We start from the raw sequence: 17,286 nt of genomic DNA, 5'->3' as shown, positions 1-17,286 counted from the left end.
CCTCCATACCTGCCTCCTCCACACCTGCCTCCTCCACACCTGCCTCCACACCTGCCTCCTCCACACCTGCCTCCTCCACCACACATGTCACCTCCACACCTGTCTCCTCCACACATGTCACCTCCACACCTGCCTCCTCCACCACACATGTCACCTCCACACCTGTCTCCTCCACACCTGCCTCCTCCACCACACATGTCCCCTCCACACCTGCCTCCTCCACACCTGCCTCCTCCATACCTGCCTCTTCCACATCTGTCTTCTCCACACCTGCCTCCTCCATACCTGCTTCCTCCAAATCTGCCACTTCCACATGCCTCCCTTTCCTAAGGTATTTTCAACATAAGTATGGTTTATCATGCTACTTCTTCCCTCTCTGCCCTGGTGTTTGAAGTTCTTTTGGGGGAAACTGTGGTACTTTCCCTCAGTTGTCATGATATTTCAAATTCTAAACAGAATATAGGAGCAGGAGGCACTTACTCCCTCCTTAACATTAGAGATAGAAGGCCCACAGCTGGTTATAGGAGAGCCCGTTCTCAGGGTTCCCAAAGCTGCTTATGTCTGAGAAGCTCCCAAACCGTGCATTCAGTAAGTGAAAACGCTACACAGGTGTGCCAGGTGGTGTGTGTACATGTGCTGTGCACTTCAGGGCAGAGGACAAGCACTGCAGAAGTTACTCCCTCCTCCCATCGTAAGTCCCAAGGACGGCTCATGTTATCAGGCTTGGTGGACAAGTAGATGAAGTTTTTACCTCAGAGAGAGAGCTTTTTGGCAGTTCAAACACAATGAACGGTGTAATATACTTGTGTTCTCTCTGAGAACGCTGGTATCTTAAGGGAGGACTTATTTTGACTCACAGTTCCAAGGATACAGTCCTTCATGGCCGAAAAGCATGGTGGCGGGAGCAGGGAAGGATGGGCGGCGAGGAAGCAGAAAGATTTCCTTGCTTGTGCCCAGCTCACACTTGCCTTTCAGTGTAGCCCTGGACCTCAGCTGTAGCAGAATTGGGACAAGACGTTGAGCCATCAAGATCAGCGAATGAGGGACGCCAACTTCCAGAGGAAAGCTGAGCACTAGTGAGAAAAGATCTTGGAATACTTGTGGCAGACGTAGCTGCTCCACGAAGGCTGTACAAAAAGCCAGACAGCTCACGGTCCAGGAGTCAGAGCTCTCCCGCCTCACTGCCCACTCCCGTTCGTGGGAGTGCTTCCCGCCTCACTGCCCACTCCCGTTCGTGAAAGTGCTTCTGCTCTCCTTATAATCTGCTCTATGTCTGTTTCTAACCACATCTCCAGTGCACTCCATTGTCTTAGGAACAGGAGCCTGGAGCAGGTTTCCTCTGAACCCAGATCCGTGATGCCGAACTAAAATGTTTCTCCTCCTCCTCCTCCTCCTCCTCCTCCTCCTCCTCCTCCTCCCCCTCCTCCTCCTCCTCCTCCTCCTCCTCTTCCTCTTCTTCTTCCTCCTCCTTCTCCTCCTCCTCTTCTTCCTCCTCATCCTCTCTCTCTCCTCCCTTGTGTGTGTGCCTCTGTCTCTGTCTCTGTCTGAGTCTTTCTCTGTATTTCTCTTTCTTTGTGTGTTTCTTTGTGTGTCTATGTGTGCCTCTGTCTCTGTTTCTGTCTCTCTCTCTCTGTATCTCTCCATTCCTCCTCTGTGTGTGTCTCAGTCTCTGTGTCTCTCTGTCTCTGTGCCTCTGTGTGTCTGTCTCTCTTTATCTTTCTGAACTGTATCTCTCCGTGTGTGTGTCTCTCTCTCTGTGTCTCTCTGTCTCTTCTTCTCTCTCCCCCCATGCCCCCACCATTATTTTACTTTTGTAGGTTTTTCATTAGGTCACTTCCCTTTCTGTGGTTACATGACTGACTTATAACTCAGCACGGCCCGTCATCCTTCTCACAGAGCACTAACTCCCAGCTGAGGAGTAGGAAGGTGCACATTCAGCATTCAGCACATCACCAAATTTTTTCATATCCGTGTTGAGTTAATAATATCAACCATGACTGCAATACTGTGGTCTGTGTACTTACAAGTAACCATTCACTTTTTCACTGAATTTAAGGCCTACTCCATGAGATGGAACCTACACATGGCGTTACTAAAGAGACCAAGGACCTGAATTGTTATGCCATAGGCCTAGGGGAATATCATATACCGATGCTCTGACAGAAGAACTAAGCAATAAAGTGATTCCTTATGACATATTACTCAGTAGGACTTCATCTTGCAGTAGATGGAAATCAACACAGAGACCTACAACTGGTCAATGTGCAGACAGTGAGAGACTTAGAACTCTCAGTCTTTTTAGGACTCCAGCCTTCATGGGACCAAGGATCTCCTCTCCCACCTATGCCCGACAGGGCCATCCTCCCTTACATATACAGCTGGAGCCATGGATCCCTCCCTAAGTGCTCCCAGGCTGATGGTTTAGACCCTGGGAGCTCTGGTTTTGGGGACATCTTTATCAAAGCCCTCTCCTCAGAGTTCAGGGAGCTACATGGAAAAGGAAGCAGAAAGATTGTGAGATCCAGAACTGATGGAAGACATCAGGAAACAAAAGTCTTTCAGACACAAGCCTGACACACATATAAACTCACAGACTGTGGCAGCATTCACAGGACCTGCACTGGTGCAAGTCAGAGGGGATCCCAGTGCTGATGTGGGAAGTGGACGCAGGCTCCATGCCTAACCAAGGAGGTATCTCCAATTGACAACTGCTTGCAAAGGAAAAAATCTGTTTTCTCCAAAGGAGTCAGTGGGTAATAAACTACACTTATGGGTAGAACCCACACCCAGTGTCTGTATGATGGTCAGCACAAAAGGAGAACAATGGTGTTTATATAGACATTTTGCCTCATGTTGCTTTGTTTGTTTGTTTGTTTATTGGATATTTTATTTACATTTCAGATGTTATCCCCTTACCCCATCATCCCCACCCAGAAACCCCCTATCCCATGCCCCATTCTCCTGCTTCTCTGCAGATGTGCCCCTACCTACCCCCCCACTCCTACCTCCCCACCCTTGAATTCCCACACACACGGTGTCCAGCCTTCATGGGACCAAGGATCTCCTCTCCCAACTATGCCTGACAAGGCCATCCTCCCCTACATATACAACTGGAGCCATGGATCCCTCCCTAAGTTCTCCCAGGCTGGTGGCTTAGACCCTGGGTGCTCTGGTTGGTTGGTATTGTTGCTCTCCTCATGGGACCTCAAACCCTTTCAGCTCTTACAGTCTTCACTCTAACTCCTCCATTGGGAACCCCATGATCAGTTCAATGGTTAGCTGTGAGCATCTGCCTCTGACTGTGTCAGACTCTTGCAGACCTCTAAGGACACAGCTATATCAGGCTCCTATGAACATGCATTTCCTGGCATCCACATCAGCATCTACATTTGATGACTGCATATGGGATGGATACCCAGCTGGAACAGTCTCCAGACGACCCTTTCTTCAGTTTCTGTCCCACATTTTGTCTCCATATTTGCTCCCTTGAGTATTTTGTTACTCCTTCTAAGAAGGACCTAAGCGCCCCCACTTGGTCTTCCTTCTTCATGAGCTTCATGTGGTCTATGAGTTGAATCTTGGGTATTTCAAGGTTCTGGGCTAATATCCAATAATCAGTGAGTGAATACCATGTGTGTTCTTTTGTGATTGGGTTACCTCACTCAGGATGATATTTTCTACTTCCATCCATTTACCCAAGAATTTCTCAAATTCATTGTTTTTAATAGCTGAGTAATACTCCATTGTGTAAATGTACAACATTTTCTGTATCCATTCCTCTGTTGAAGGACATCTGGGTTCTTTCCAGCTTCTGGCTATTATAAATAAAGCTGCTATGAACATAGTGGAGCATATGACCTTGTTATACGTTAGAGCATCTTCTGGGTTTATGACCATGTTTGTTTGTTTTTGTTTTTATTGGGTTGTGTGTGTGTGTATGTGTGTGTTTGATGTATGTATGTATGTATGTATGTATGTATGTGGTGCCTTTTCTTTTCTTTTCTTTTCTTTTCTTTTCTTTTTTTCTTTTTCTATTCTGGTTTGTTTCCAAGGACTTCTATGAGAACACAAGAAGACTAGCAAAGCACTTTTTCTCAAAATGGGCAACTTCACCCCACATACAGAGCCAGTTCCAAGCAGAGTCCAGCATCCCTGTCATCCCTGAGGGCTTGCCTTCAGGGTGTTGCTCTCAGAGATCCACAAACAACACACTTGTTTCCCATGGACTCGTTCATCTACTGAGACCACGTTGGCTCTAACTTGAACATGCAGTCTCAAAGTACATGCCGACCAAAAGAAAAGGTAAACCAAAGGCTCACTCATTTTTCCTGTGGTGCTTGAGTGAGCTCAAGGGCAGACTCAGAAGCTGCTGGGACCCAATCTGAAACCTACTGCAGCAGGAACCTAGGCTTGGGAACAGTGGCTTCAGGTGACACAGAACTGGGTTCAGCATTTTGTGGGACCCCCCCTCCAAAATGAGAGACCTCAAAACTCAAAGACAACTGTAGGAATCCCACTGAAGGTCTAGAACACCATATTTTCTAAAAACTCTGTCACAATTGAGGGAAGCCACAGGCTCTCACCCCTTACACTTGGCTACACACTATCTCATTCTTCCACTCTTGTCAATCATGAAAACATTCTCTAATGGGACTTTGGCATTGTTCTCTCATTGTTCAGGACTCTTCTGGTATTTATATTCTTATTATGCCCCTGCCTCGCTCTAGAGGTATGTCAAGAGATTTTATAAATGTCTTTTACACCCCTTTTATCAAGAATTTTCATTGTGTCTTAAAACAAAACAATAAGCTTCTGGTTTTGCCTTTTTATTGTGTTTTCCCAGGAGCTATTCTATGACAGATAACAGGGAGACTGTGTGATTACATGGACAGTTGAAAATCACACAGCCACACTGACTTTAGAAGCTCTGTGGGGCCATGTACTATGGAGGTCAGGGAGACAGCAGACACTGAAGAACCACACTGACAAGTTGTGAGACTTCAGTGATGTTTTTAGCCAAAACCACCATCCATGCCAGAAAGCCTTTCTAGACTGTGACACACAGGTATGGTAGTGAGGAAATGCAGTGTCTAAAAGCACTCTGCAAAATTACCCAGGGTGTGGACACATAGCTCAGTTTGTAGATCCCTGGCCATTCAAGCCTGAGGACCTGAGTTTAGATTCCCATGTGAAAGTCATGTAGTGTGCATATGCAATCTCAGTGCTAGTGTGGCAAGGCACGTGATAGAGGCAGGAAAATACTGGAAACAAAAGAGATACCCTGCCTCACACAGCATGGAGAGCAAGGACCTCCACCACAGTGTGGCACACATGTAACTGCATTTACACACATGAACATGTACTCATTCATACAAACATGTATGTACAAAGCATGAACACACATACACAAAGAGAGACAGAGTCAGAAAGACTCAGAACTGAGAGAGACAGAGAGAGAGACAGAGAGAGGGAGAGAGAGACAGAGACAGAGACAGACAGAGAGACAGAGAGAGACAGATAGAGAAAGAGAGGAGGAAGAGACTTTAATTTTGTAGTTGGATACCTCTTTGGAGTCTTAAAAAATCGCTTTCCTATTTTGCTGACACAAAAAGCAACTGAGTTCTTAGAAATGCCTCAGTTACAAAAGAGCTCAGTTGCTTTCAGTTTCCATTAGAGTCCTGTTCCAGGAAATGCCTTCCAGGGGCTGAGCTTTGTCAGGGTTGTCTCTCTGGCTGCACAGCAATCCAGATAAGCTGAAAGTGCATTCAGTTTGGAGGGTGAATCCTCATAGGTCAAACCCCCAGATTCACGATTTCATGACAGGTGTATGTAGGGCACTCTTAAAGTCTTTCTATACTTAAACTGCATGTAGACAGGCCTGCTGCACACACAAACATGAACATGTACACACACACCTGTGCACACATATGCACATATGTTACAGTGCACAGACATGCACACCCTCATGTGTACATGCAGATTCATGTGCACACATGCACATACATGAAAGGTCGATCTGGGGTGGCTTAATAGATCATCTTTGCAGGTCCCTGAGTTTGCTTCTCAATGCTGAAAAGGTGCCAAGGCACCTTCTTCCCTTGGGTTTTTCAAGTGCCTCAGTGTGCTCACACTATCAGACACCTCCTCATGCTCACCTCAGAGCTTCCGTGCTCCCTGCTCCTCACTCTCCTCTCCTGTGCTCCCTGCTCCTCACCCTCACTCCTCTCCCGTGCTCCCTGCTCCTCATCCTCACTCCTATCTTGAACACCCTCCAACAGTCATGCTCAATCTTCTCCTTCATGACCTCCAGACACTGAAACCATCGGGGCTGAATACTTTCTGTTAGAGTCCCTGAAGTTGATCCAGCTCTTCCTCAGTGTTTGCAGATACCTCTTCATTCTTCTGTACAAATCCCCTCCTTATTTGCTACTGATTCCTGCACGGAAAGTGCACAGCGATGTGACGAAATGAAAGAAAACGAGAAAGGAACTTTCAAAGAACCCAGCAGAAAAGTCAGTTTGACTTCTTTTCATGAGAAGCATATTCTGGTATATTAAGACTTGGAATAAGCCAAGAATTTAAAACATGGCTTATTCACAACTAAGAAGACAGCAATAGCTTCCTTCCCACAGTCTGTGTGAGCATCAGCAGCTGCTGGAGGGTGTCTGTGGGAAGCCTCGCTCGCTGGGCCTTCTGCTCACTATAGTGGTCCGCTGCTGCACAGCTGTTGAGTTCTCATGCAGGGCCAGCATTGTCATCCATCAGCGAGTCAAGGCACTAAGTACAGTTGGTGCTGCCCATACACTCTTGGGCGTATAACATTCACTGGCCTGTGGTCATCCCGCTAGGGGCTGCAACACTAAAAAATAAAACCTCGACTCCACCCACCCCACCCCCACCAGTAGCTATGACTCCTTAGCTAGAAATGGAACCATGTGTCCCCTTCTGTCTGGACCAACAACACCGATAGGATTCCTATCACTTGTGTGATAGAAATAACTTCTCTATCACAACTGTGCCACTCTTGATGGCATCCACCTGGGTTGTCACCTGAGTCCCCAGTCCTTTGCGAACTTTGTGAAAAGATATATAAATATCAAGTCTCCAACTCAGTAAGCTCCATGGCTCTGAGATGGAGTCTAAGATCACAAACACTCACTGTAATGGAGTAAACCTTTGCCTCCCTCAAAAAATCACTCCTTGGACTCCACTCCACAGCCTTTCATGAGATGTTCAAGTGGCAGGGGCCGAGGTCTTGTGACTAGAATTGCTGTTCTTACAAAGTGCTCCCCAGACAGCTCACTGACCTTTCCATAGCATAAGGAGAAACCATAATCCAGTGGTCATTAACCTAGGTAACATCTCACCAGACACCAGCATGCTGGAACTCTGATGTTGAAGTCCCAGGATCCAAAGCGAAGAAACAATTTTCAGTTGTTTTTATGTTTATCCTGTTTGTTTGTGGGAATTTAAATCCTAGCACCAAAAGACATGAAAACATGCATGACTGTACTTACTCTAACTGTCAGAGCCTGCATGTTCATGTTTACATTTTATTCCACTCTTCCCTGGGCTCTAACATTAAACATAAGATTATCACCTCTGTTGGTCCAGGTCAGAAGGAATTCCAGTGTGGAGAGAAAACAGAGATACAGAGTTTCACCCCCAGCTAAGGAATCATAGCTACTGGGGAAAAAGAGTCAGATTTTTATTCTTTTATCTTGCAGCCCCTGGTGAGATGACAACCCTCTAGAGAGTGCTATACACTCTGGAGTATACGGGCAGGACAAACTGTCCTTAATGAGAGAAAAGATTTGAAGTTGGGTGGGTGGGGAAGGAGAGATGTATCTAGGAGTGGTTGGTGGGGATGTGATCAAAATCAATAGTGTAAAATTCTCAGAGAACTAATAAACTGATAGAAAATAAATGATCAACTTTCTAAAATCATCAAAGTTGTCCACAAAAAAACTACTTCTATGTTAACACAAAATTTGAGAGGAAAAGCAGAATTGGCAAACTAAGCCACACTGTATTTATTTAAGATCATGAAGCATAGGAATATTTTGAGGACATATTTTGAAGAAAATGTGCTCTGATATTATTTTGAGTTAATGCTAGTTCATCAAAGACGAGGACCTTCATACATGTGGAGACACATGATGCCACCAACATATCTGAGGAAGTTGTAAGCATGAACACACACATTTCAATATGGTATATGAATTGTGGTGATTTAAGAGAGAATGACTCCCTTAGGCTATTGGATTTGAATGCTTGGCTCCCCAGTTGGTAGAACTGTTTGGGGAGGATTAGGGGGTGTGTCCTTTTTGGAGGAGGTGTGTCACTTGGGCTTTGAGGTTTCAAACGACTCATATTTCCATATAGCTCTTCCTCTCTGGCTCGTGCTTGTGGATCAGAGGCACGCTGTCAGCTACTGCTCCAGGGAATGCCTGCTTGCCTGTGTCCATGCATCCTGCCATAATGGTCATGGACTTACCTCTGAAACTATTACCCTCCAATAAATTCTTCTGTGCATTGCTTTGGTCATGTATAGTACTAGAAAATGTATAGTACATGGCTTAGTATAGTACTAGAAAAGTTACTAAGACATGAATATTATCCAATATCAATTTCTGTATAGAAAGAAACCAAACTACTGAATTATGTGCTATAATGAAATGCCAAAATCACAGTGCCACATAGAAATATTATTTTTAAAAGGAGACTCACAAATCACTGTGACTTTGACTCCCAGTCCTGAGCCTTACATTACTGAAGATTTAAGAACAGAAAACTTTAGATTGCTCTAGAATGTTAGTATCATGATTATTTTCAGATAACTATGCCATAGAATATTTTTTAAAATACTAGGTGATTGAAGACAAAACACTTCTATCTAGAGAGTAAATATTTATACTCGGTGAACATGTTGAAGCTTTCAGCTTTGGTGTTGCCTCCTGAGGATGAGGTAAATAGAGTTACCCTGAGCAGTCTTGCAGTGTTTGTTATAGACCTCCTTTTCATCATTCCTAACCAAGTAACCACTACCTCTGACAGGATGATGGTTTGTGTATGCTAGGCCCAGGGAGTGGGCACTATTAGAAGGTGTGGTCTTGTTGGAGTAAGTGTCTCACTGTGGGTGTGGTCTTGTTGGAGTAGGTGTGGCCTTGGATGTGGTGTGGCCTTATTGGAGTAGGTGTGTCACCATGGTTGTGGGCTTTAACACCCCCATCCTAGCTGCCTAGAAGTCAGTATTCTGTTAGCAGCCTTCAGATGAAGATGTAGAACTCTCAGCTCCTTCTGCATCATGCCTGCCTGGATGCTACCATGTTCCTGCCTTGATGATAATGGACTGAACCTCTGAACCTGTAAGCCAGCCCCAAATATATGTTGTCCTTATAAGACTTGCCTTGGTCATGTTGTCTGTTCACAGCAGTAAAACCCTAAGATAGCGAGGAAGTATGGTCCATGAGATACTGAAAGGTCCCTAAAGGAGATTGTGATCCTACAGCACACACAGAAATGATGTTTGGCCATTGGTTTCATTATATGAAAGATTTTTACTGGGTCTGCTGTGGACTTTGGGTTCTTTTTGGGCAGAACAAATATCAGCTTAGAAGTCAGCCTCTTAGGCAAACAGCTCTTCCAGTTTCTGTCTGAGCTGGATTTGCAAGCTCTTCTATTTCAGGCACTGTCATACTTTCATACTGAAAGCGGAATCCACTGAAGATAAAATGGGAAATCTGGAGTAACTGTGCCAGAGAAAATGAATGTAGATTCAGCCATTCAAGACACTTAGTAGCACATCCGTAAGACTCAGCTCTGTCGTGTCGATATATACGGTACTAAAGGTGACTGTGCACACCAAGCATTGTTTGACATGGGTAGACTTGGCTGCCACTGGAGTTTGGTTTGACCTTGGAAGTATTGAGCTGATACTTTGGTAAAGTTATTATGAAGAAACTCAGTGGTTTGTGACCAAGCCAGCTCAGTCAACAGCATCTCAAGCAAGGGAGTGAAGATCGAAAAAGAAAAATAAACATAATTATAACGTGACTCCAGCCAGTGTTAAGGCTGAAGTAGCTTTATTTCTCTTCAGTCTGCTTTTATATCATTCTAGGTATATCCAAAAAATCATGGTCAGATATTAGATCAAAGACAAAGTGATTAAGCGTAGTAGTAAGCCAGGAGATCATATGAGAAAGTAATCAAGCAGAGTAGTAAGCAAAAGGATCGCACAAGGTAATAATTAAGTAAAGCAGTAAACAAAGCCCCATGGTCACTGTTTCTAATATTCTTATCTGAGCCTACTTCCTTGTCTAAGCCCAGTGACAAATGCCAAATTTCTAGAAGGGGTACCAAAAGTTCTCAACGTGTTTGAAACATAATTGAAGTCATGTGCTATTACTAATGACCTGAGAACCCGCTCATTCTTGTTTCTAAGAAATTACTGATTTATCTTGTAGATTACCCACTCTATTCAAAACTTCAGTCCAAGGGAGGTCAGCATAGCTGCTAAACACCAACAAGTAAGGGAGAAAGATATAATGTGGTTAGGCCATACTTTTGATCACTGAGGCATGCTAAAAAAAAAAAGAAAATGTCACATAGTTCGGTACCTCTAGCAAACTGTTTCACAGTTCCTCAGAAAGTTGCAAGAAATGGCTAGAAGTAGTTTCCATAGCTACTTGACAGGATGTATTTCTCTGAAGACACATGTGCATGTGCATGTGCATGTGCATAACTACCAAGCCTATTTAGTATTGCTGGATGTATATGTATTTAAGGCTGACCACTTATGATTGGATAATCAAACAGGGGGCTCCTACTTGGAGAAAACGGATTCTCTCTCAGCAGCATTAACTACAGTTCATCATCTAAGTGGACGCTTTGTGAACTCCCCTAACATGGCAGCCCCCTGCCCCTGAGGATTTCCTCCCATAGTGCTATGTACACTGCCAGGAATAAAAGCAGTCTGTAGTCCTACCCAGAGCTTTCTAACGCCTTTCTGACAGTCAGAAGGCAGGCTGGAGCTCTTGAAGTCAACCACAGAGCATCATTTGTACAGTAGCAGCAGCCACAGCAGAAGAAACCAAAGCCCAGGCCAAGCAAAATCTTGCACTACGGAAGGAAACAGCAGGCAGCAGGCTGCAAGGACCACAGTAGCACTAAAAACTGCTAGAAACTTCTGACAAGTATCTGCAGAGGTCTTAGGCTTGAACAGTCTTTCCTGCTTAGTCTTACTTTCTGTATATGTTCACCTGCAGACAATCTGGACCCAACTGATCCTGAAAGCTGTCTTCTTACTAGCACATCAGACATCATGGCATGTGTATACACATGCATGCACATAAATGAATGAATACAAATATTTTTTCAGGGAAAAAAAGACTGACCAGGTACAGACTAAACCTGATAAAAAGTACCCATGAGCCTAAGGCTTCTGTCTCTACCTAGAGCTCACTGGAGCCAACATTCAGGACTTGTCCTATAATTGCAGGACAGGGGACAGGCTCCTGCCTCAGCCTCTGCTGCTACTTCTGTTGTCTGCAGACAAGAACTCATTTTAGATCCAGCTCTCCTGTGTCAGAGACCAGGGATGCCATCACACTTCTCAGAGTGGTACTGTATCTCTGCTAACAGCCATGCTCCCAAGAGTTCAAATCCACTCCATGTGAATTGTTAAATCCCTGTGACTATCAGTTTTATCCCATTTAAAGTTGTTAAACCTGAGTTCATAATCAAACACTTTTGTTAGACTGTCTGTGAGTCTTGAAGTGGGGGCATTATCATCCCGTGTAGCATAATTCAGTTTAATCTATACACATACCCCATGGTCATGGTAATGACTGGCCAGGTAAGATATCCTCAACTGCAACAGAAGTAGCAGCAGAGGCTGTACCTGGTCAGTAGCACTTATGTCTTGAGGTGACAAAAGATGCTTAATTGGAATTAATGTCCACTGAATAGTAACAAAATAAACTAAAATTTGCTTTGCTATCTGCCTACCTCATTCTTAGAGAGGGCTACTGAGAATCCAGTTGGAGATACTCTATGTGTACCACCCCAGCAGGTCAGGAAAGATGTGTGTGTGTGTGTGTGTGTGTGTCTGTGTGTGTGTGTGTCTGTGTGTCTGTGCCTGTGCCTGTGCCTGTGCCTGTGCCTGTGTCTCTGTGTGTACAACAGAGACATAGAGATATATTTTAAAGAACTGGTGGCATGCTGGGACTCACAATGTGTCCACCTCCTGAGTTTTTAACGACTGACATTTTTGAAGTCAGTATATATCTTTACCATTGCCTTCTCTCTGCCTTTGGGAAAATACCCATCACTAACACACTTCTTTCTTGTAGACTTGGGCACAATAGAAACTTCTTGGTTCTTTAATGATCTTGATTTCTGAAAATTATCTAAAATAGACCCTGGAAAGTCTATTTTCCTTCCATCTAAACATGTGAAGGAGCCCCCTGTTCTGCTTTCTCAGTTCACAGCTCTTCTCCTGTCCCTCTTGAAGTATCTCAGTCATTGCAGATATCCATTCTCCTTCCTCATGTTATCCTCAGGAAAGCAGCCATTCTTCCGTTCCTCACTGGTGATTTACGTTAGACCTGTCCCATTTTTCTTCCCATAACTATTATTGTCATTTACAGTGACTTCAAGATCCACATATTGACCAACCCAGCACACCAACATCTCAGCTCTTGTGGTTTCACTCTTCCAAAACCATTTTTTTGTAACATGTACTAGACTATTTATTGACTTTCTGAAACTGCCAGAAGTCAAGAAGCAGCAAAACTTTCTCCATTGAGCCATCCTTTGACCTTCGGCTGTGATATTAGAAGTGAAACAAAAACTCCTCATACCTTCCTCATTTCCTGCAAGGAAGAGATCCTCACCCTTCCTTTCACCCTGCCCAGCATTAACTCTGTGGATAAATCTTTCAGGGCTGCTGCTACCTTATTGAGACAGTCTTCTCTGCCTAGGACATGCATGCTTGCTACATCAACAGCTCAGAGCCTAGTCCTACCATATATAAATATGAAGATGTTCTCTTATCAAACAGTTGCTTCCGCTGTATTTATTAATGTCTGATGTCAGAAATGGAAGAACTGGATGCATGACATAGTTTTGATGAAATGTCTAAGCAGAATCCTATGAAGAAAATTAAAGGCCTTAGCATCAGAAAGAGATGACACAAATCTAATCTAAATCCTGTTTCCATTCCCGTTGTCAATTAAAATTTAAAATATATGAAGTGAAAAATGCTAAAAAGTCATATTTCTGGTTTCTCCCTTGATTGTTCATTTATCTTTTATTTTTTTGAAATTAATTTTTTATTGGATATTTTATTTACATTTCAGATGTTATCCCCTTCCCCCATTTCCCCACCCACCCAGAAACCTCTTATCCCATCCTTGCTCCTCCCAGCTATCCACCTCCAGTTTGCCCCATGGATTCTCTTATACTCTATACTACCATTTCTCTTTTAATACAGTTTCCCTGTTACTTTGCAAATAAGTAAATATGATGTAAAAATGGAGTGCATAAATTGTATTGACTGCCTGTGGAAATATTTTGATACATTGGTTTACGTAAAATGCATTATTTAAATTACTTTCAAAAGAGCAAAGGAAAACATCATTAAGCAGCAAATATTATGCTTCCTGGTACTCAAGTCTTGGTCTTGGGTGCTCTCTTGCAGCTTCTGCCATTTCTACAAGCAGAAAATTCATCATGCAGTGGTGAGTTTCAAAGTATTGTCACTATCTTAAAATGTAAATATGCTTTCCCAGTACCCTCATGAAACATGGAAGACTGAATACATCATGGAATGCATGCATCCCTTCAACTCTTGATTCTAACTTGTTCTCCCTAGATGAAGTCAATAGATCAGGCTTTTTATTAATCTTCCAGAGGGTACTTCATTTGTGTTCTTGTATGTGTGCATGGGATAGTAGCATTTCTAATAATAACCAGACGGTTGTATGGTACTATGACTTTATTTTTTTTAAGATATATTTTAACTCAATTTAGATCATTATACAGATAGCTTGACTGATATTTGTTTCTTGACTATATAGTACTCCAGGACCAAGTCATATTAAAATTTGTGGTCAATCTAACTCATGATGTTTAAGTAGTTTCCAGGCTTATCACTGTTACGATATCAATGACTTTTCCTCTTACTGTGATAAAATATTCTAACAAAAGCACCTTCATAAAGGGTTTGTTGTGGTCCCTGTATCACGATGATGCCTTTTGTCAAGGCTAGAGAATGCGCTGTGAGAGGTTGCATGGCATCCACATTCAGAAAGCCACAAGTTTGCTTTCATCTTTCTACTATGTCTTCAGCCCACAGGAATGGTGCTGCCCACATGTAGGATGAGTTCCCTACCATATTAACCTGAGATAATTCCTCACAAACTAACCTGCGCTACATGATGCTCATAGGAGTGTGGAAAACCTTGTGCCCTAGCTGACTCTATATCCAGACGAACTGGCTAACATTAATCTCATGTAATGACTAATGGCATAGCTTCCGTAGGAATGGTCTCAAAAATGTGTTCTCTAAAGGCAAGCATTGTCTGTTCAGATATGTATGAGTATGTTCTACCTCCTGTGGGTGGGACACAGATGTCCTCTAATCAGCACTTTTTATGTTTAAACTTCGCTGTGGAGTCAAAATGGAAAACAGCCAGCTTCAAAGTAAAACAAAATGTATATCACAGTTTATCATTCCCTCAGAATGAAAAAAAAAAAAAGAAGAGTCAATCCTATTTAAAAAGTGAAGCAATGCCTCTTACAATCCCTGCAACCAGTAAAACGGGAGCACAAATAACTGAAGCAAATCCTCGTACGAGATGGTCCACAAAGGAACCACTGTTTTGTCTCATATCCTCGATGTTATGTCTCAATCGCTGTATCTCTCCACTCATTTCCTCAGCTTTCTTCTTAAATCCTTCTTCAAGGAAAGCCCTTTGATCCTGAAACAGTGAACATGACAGAGAAGTAAATATTGCCATGTCCCAACCTTGCATGACTTAGCAAGCAGTCCTTAGTGTGTTCCTAAACACTTTCCTTACCATGAAGAAGATGCATCAAAGTTAGACCTACACATTATGAGGAAGCAGAGGTGAAACTTTACTAATTTTGTTCCACCATGTTTGTTTCAGCTGGGATGCTGGCAGAGGTGTGCTTACACTCATGCCCACAAAGATGCCACTGACCTGACTGCACAAAGCTCAACCCACGGAGACAGTGTGGCAATCATACCATGCAGATGGTGGCAACTCATTGGATGATTAAGAGGTCAATCACCATTTCACTTGCAGACATACAATAGGAATCACCTGAATGCTGTGTGTTTCTTCAAGCAGGCTGTCTACCCTAGGGACAGCTACAGAACCTGCAGAAGCTGCCAGTTCACTGTGCCCTTCAGACTGGGCATTTTCTTCAGTTTAATGTCAGCATAGATCATCCTGGGGAGGTTGGGGTGGGGCGGGCAGAATTGTGGGGGGACAGTCAGGTGCCAGATGATTTGGACAACCCAGACCAGTTGCTGGCATTATTATTACACTGCCTGGCTGGGGAGTTTGTTTAGTGAACCCTCATAAGACCATTTTTAAATATCCCCAAACCCTGAAGGAGCCAACAGAAAACCTGATGTCTCTAGAGTCTACATAAAGAACAAAATTCAAAGACTACATGAAAAATAACACATGAGAGAGGGAGGACTCCTTAGCAATAATGTATTATGATGGTGTTTCTCCCATGACCTGGCTGCCAACTTTCTCCTGCTGCCTGGGGTATGACAACCACCAAGGGGTTGAGGAGTCCCACCTTCAGTTGCTTCTCCAGCATCATGTCATGGTCTTTGATGAACTGTTCTCTCTCCTGAACCAGCTTTGTTCTCAGTTGCTCTAAGTTTTCCTTGTGACTTTTCTCTTGAGCCTCCAACATCTGCTCCTGCTCCTTCTGCTTCTGTCTTAGCAGCTCCTGCTCCTTCTCAGCTGCCTCCTTCTGGGCACGCTCCTCTGCCCCAGGAAGATTCAGGGAGAGAAGCAAGTGATGGGACAAGTAAAATGTCAACATTCCAGAACCCAGAGAGCAATTCAAATCTGAAAGGGAGTATAGGAAACCAGACCCCACCCTGGTCCACACCATAGAGAGCGTGTTTCTGAGGATGATGGAGGAGACCCTGCCCATATAACTGAAACACAGCCAGGACTGCCTGAGGCTTCCAGAGTGGCATCCACAGAAAGATAGAAAGCTGAGGATCTTGGCAAGGGTTTACTGTGGCTTCTGCCAGGAAGTCATGGTAGGAATCTGACTTCTCCTGAGAGCCAAGAGACTATTCCTGTACCTGCAATGGCTTTCTCCCCAGCAGTGAGGGCTGTATCTGCCTGCAGGATGGAACTCTCGATGATGGCCTGTGACTGTAGAAATCTCTGGAAGACTTCACTTGCCTGCAGGACCAAGAGGGAGCAAAGAACCCTGATAAATCCTGAGAGAGTACCTGTAAGACTCAACAGAGTCTTTGCTGTGCCTCATTGTTAAATGCCATAGTGAAGCCTGCAGATGTCCCAGGCTCTTCAGTGGTGCTAGAAACTTCTTGCTCTGTGGCTCCCTCCAGTCACCTCTGCTAGAGATGCCTGCCTCCACTCAGATGCAGCCTGTCATGTGCAGCTGTGCATGCTGCAATGTACGATGCCTTCAGATATTATATCCCAGTGTAAAATACTGCATGATTGCGTGGGAGTCGCTTCCTTCTGCTCTTGCTGGATGTATTCATATTCACTTTAGCTGTCTGGGCCTTGTGGTACATATGTGTGACTGTCGACAGTAGTGGGGGCATTGCTCAGAGCATTTAAATGACTAAAGAAAGGTCTAAAGAAAGTACTTACAATGGTACCACTGGCAATAACAAAGTAATATTTTAGTTTTGTTATTATACTTACCACTCCATAGGTAGACCATCCTGACAGACTTATAAAGTTATCACTCAGAATGCTTTATGTGAATACTTCTAAGAATTCATAATGAATAGTAGCCATTTTGCACCAAGCATGGTTCTGGTAAAAGAGCTTGGAGGTAAAGCACTTGCCTTGCATTGCAAATCCCTGGTTTTGGTCACCAATACCAACATAAATCCAAAGGTGCTAGGCTATCTTCCTATTTTCTTATTCCTCTTTAGCAGTGTGGTGTGTTCATGTTTTACAATGTGCCCTTCCCTCTGAGATAAGCTCCCGTGATCCCTGCTCCTCACCTTCACCCCGTTCCCGTGCT

The 17,286-nt window shown here is 43.8% G+C and overlaps 1 protein-coding gene across 1 annotated transcript in view; it reads right to left on the bottom strand.

Annotated features, from left to right (window-relative positions):
* Positions 1 to 13,984: 13,984 nt before the first annotated feature.
* LOC114633735 (guanylate-binding protein 6-like) overlaps positions 13,985 to 17,286 on the bottom strand; it is a 21,990-nt gene continuing 18,688 nt past the window's right edge. The window contains exons 9-11 of the mRNA XM_028782360.1: positions 16,364 to 16,466; positions 15,841 to 16,034; positions 13,985 to 14,984 (exon numbers count right to left, since the gene is read on the bottom strand). Coding sequence (XP_028638193.1) covers positions 14,775 to 14,984; positions 15,841 to 16,034; positions 16,364 to 16,466 — 507 coding nt within the window. The 3' untranslated portion in view covers positions 13,985 to 14,774. The remainder of the gene's footprint in view (positions 14,985 to 15,840; positions 16,035 to 16,363; positions 16,467 to 17,286) is intronic.

Source organism: Grammomys surdaster, unplaced genomic scaffold (genome assembly GCF_004785775.1).
Source record: "Grammomys surdaster isolate TR1022 unplaced genomic scaffold, NIH_TR_1.0 751, whole genome shotgun sequence".
NCBI classification, from domain to species: domain Eukaryota; kingdom Metazoa; phylum Chordata; class Mammalia; order Rodentia; family Muridae; genus Grammomys; species Grammomys surdaster.
The sequence above is the reverse complement of the archived record's forward strand: the minus strand, read 5'-3'. Positions and strand labels throughout refer to the sequence as shown.